Here is a 2,500-nt window from a genome sequence, read left to right as displayed (position 1 = left end):
ATGGCCGAAGAAAATGGCGTACAAGTAGTGCAGCGCACAGGATTCGGGGGAAAACGGAGCTCATTTGACCAATCTGTTACAATGTACCTCTGACGACGGTTGCAGGCTGTTTCTCAGCACAAGCCAGGGCTAAACGGGCCACGGGTCACGGTGACTCACCCCCCCTGCTCCGGGCTCACCATCCCACACTCTAATGGCCTCACCCCCTTTGGAAACCTCAAGCTGCAGTCTCATTGTTGTACCAGTTCACCTCCTCTGCTCTGCCTTCCTTCCCGCTGACATCCTGTACATGACCGGGGGGGTGGGGGGTGGGGGTCAAGGACGTTTTTTGATTCATTTCTGGAGAATGTGTGACTTTTGATTAGTGAGGATTATCGATAATTGAATGACCTTTGCCAATGACATGACAAAAGGTCAACACACGCGTTTACAACTGAGTTAAATATTGGATGCGGAATAGATGGCCAGATTAATGGATGAATGGGCATTGGTCCTGCAGCTAAATTGCAGTGACTTGATCGGTTCAAACTTTGGTGAGTGGGCATTTAATGAGTAAGCCTTGATGGGAAAGTGTTCATAATCCTAATTAGATGAACTCATCAAAGGACGCATGATTAAAGCCTGCAATTAATGTATGAGGAGTAGGATGATTAATGTATGATAATGATAATACATATTAACTCAAATGACGCCATTGCTCCCTTTGAATGTTGGCTAGGATGTAGTGTGGCCTCGCCTGAATAAGGGGAGGTCTGTTGGAGATATGGTGGAAATTGAAAACAAAGACATTGGAACAAGGGAGGGATGGGAATATTCCAGGGTTTCTTCCTTCAGGAAAATCATTTTAACTATTGGGTGAGATAATACGGATCACATATGGATTTTCTACTCTTAGTAGTGTGCAATTCCAATTTGCAACATATTTCATATATCAATAAAATGGCTAGTTACATTTTTAATTTTTGTGGGGGAAATTTTCCAGTTTCAAGTTAAATCTGTGTCCAATCTTTTTTCGTCCTTTGATCGCATTAACTTTATTGTTGCACTTTTTGGGATTTGAATGATTCTCAATACTGTCTTTTATATATCATTGTTATGGTCTTAAAGGATGGCCAATAGATGTGCTTAGAAAAGCAACAGTTTCAAAGCATCAGTTTTATTATTGAATTATTATAAATTTCATTCCTACATTTTATTTGTATGAAGGAATAGCAGGGAGATAGAAGATAAATAAATAAACGGTGAGAAGACAGGGGGGAAAACAAGCCTAACATTGCCTATTAGTTTCCGGAGACTATCCAGACAATAAAAGTAGTGAGGAGGAGGAGGAGGAAGAGTAGGAGGGGATGGAGCAGGAGTAGGCATAGGAGTAGGAGGAAGGGTAGGAAGAGGATGAGGAAGAGGATGAGGAAGAGGAGGAGGAGGGCGTGGAGGAGGATGAGGAGGAGGGGGGGAGGAGGAGGATGAGGTAGGTATCTATGTGCAGATGATGATGTCATTCTCAGAGTGTTCCCGGTTGAGGAACAGTGAGTGGGTGTTTTCCCAGACCCGGGCACGGGGCTGGGGGGTGCGGTCGATCTGGTTAGCAGTGCGCTAGACGACATCTCCCACAGCACCCTTGCATCGCAGTGCCGGAGTGTTGAGGTTGATACAAGGAGCCACTTTAGGGAACTAGAAGACGAGCTGGAGGGAGGGGTGTACAGCCGGCTGCAGTATTCTGCATGAGTTATAAGGGCTGAATAATGTGCTGCTGAGAGCAAAGAGCAGGGAGGCATCGGCGTGTATACCGACCACATCATAAAAAAGCTCTTCTCTCCCCCCCGCCCCTCCAGTAACACCACATAGAGCACCCCAGGAAGCATCCGAAACCCTTCTTCTTCCAACACCTACTTACGGGCTTTGGTCTCTGTTGCAAATCAAGTGAAGTGATGGGATGTGGGGCACGGCCGCCTAGCTTTTAGGGAGCGATGCTACTAAATGAGACAGGTTTTGTGTGTGTGTGTGTGTGTGTGTGTGTGTGTGTGTGTGTGTGTGTGTGTGTGTGTGTGTGTGTGTGCATGTACGTGCGTGTGCATGTATGCGCGTGCATGTGTGTATGAGTATGGGCGTGTGCGTATGTGTGTGCGTGCTTGCGTGTGTGTGTGTGTGCTTATGAGTGTGCATATGTGTGTGTGTGTGTGTGTATGTTCATTTTGTATATTGTAGTACAAATGTTTGTGTGTGTGTGTGCGTGTGCCGCTCACTCTCTGACGTGCTTGCGGCAGGGCACGGAGTTCCTCATGCACGTGCCGGTCAGGATGTCCACGTTGTCCACGATGACGAAGGGCTTCTCCTCCAGGGTGACGATGGACAGATGGTTCTCGTCGGCGTCCTCGTCCCCGAACGAGTTGTACCGCGGCCACACGGGGAACATCAGGGACAGGGTGCCGTTCTCCCAGCGGCCCATCTGCATGGCGGACATGGCGGACAGACGGACACAGACACACACACATACAAACAT

At 47.6% G+C, this 2,500-nt stretch overlaps 1 protein-coding gene across 1 annotated transcript in view; it reads right to left on the bottom strand.

The window, feature by feature from the left end:
* grin2ab (glutamate receptor, ionotropic, N-methyl D-aspartate 2A, b) overlaps positions 1-2,500 on the bottom strand; it is a gene marked incomplete at both ends in the record, with an annotated part of 74,080 nt that overhangs the window by 19,002 nt on the left and 52,578 nt on the right. Inside the window, one exon of the mRNA XM_079758660.1 lies at positions 2,244-2,446. Within this exon, the coding sequence (XP_079614786.1) occupies positions 2,244-2,446 (203 nt within the window). The remainder of the gene's footprint in view (positions 1-2,243; positions 2,447-2,500) is intronic.

This window comes from Pollachius pollachius, assembly GCF_949987615.1.
Source record: "Pollachius pollachius genome assembly, chromosome: 2".
NCBI lineage: Eukaryota > Metazoa > Chordata > Actinopteri > Gadiformes > Gadidae > Pollachius > Pollachius pollachius.
The sequence above is the reverse complement of the archived record's forward strand: the minus strand, read 5'-3'. Positions and strand labels throughout refer to the sequence as shown.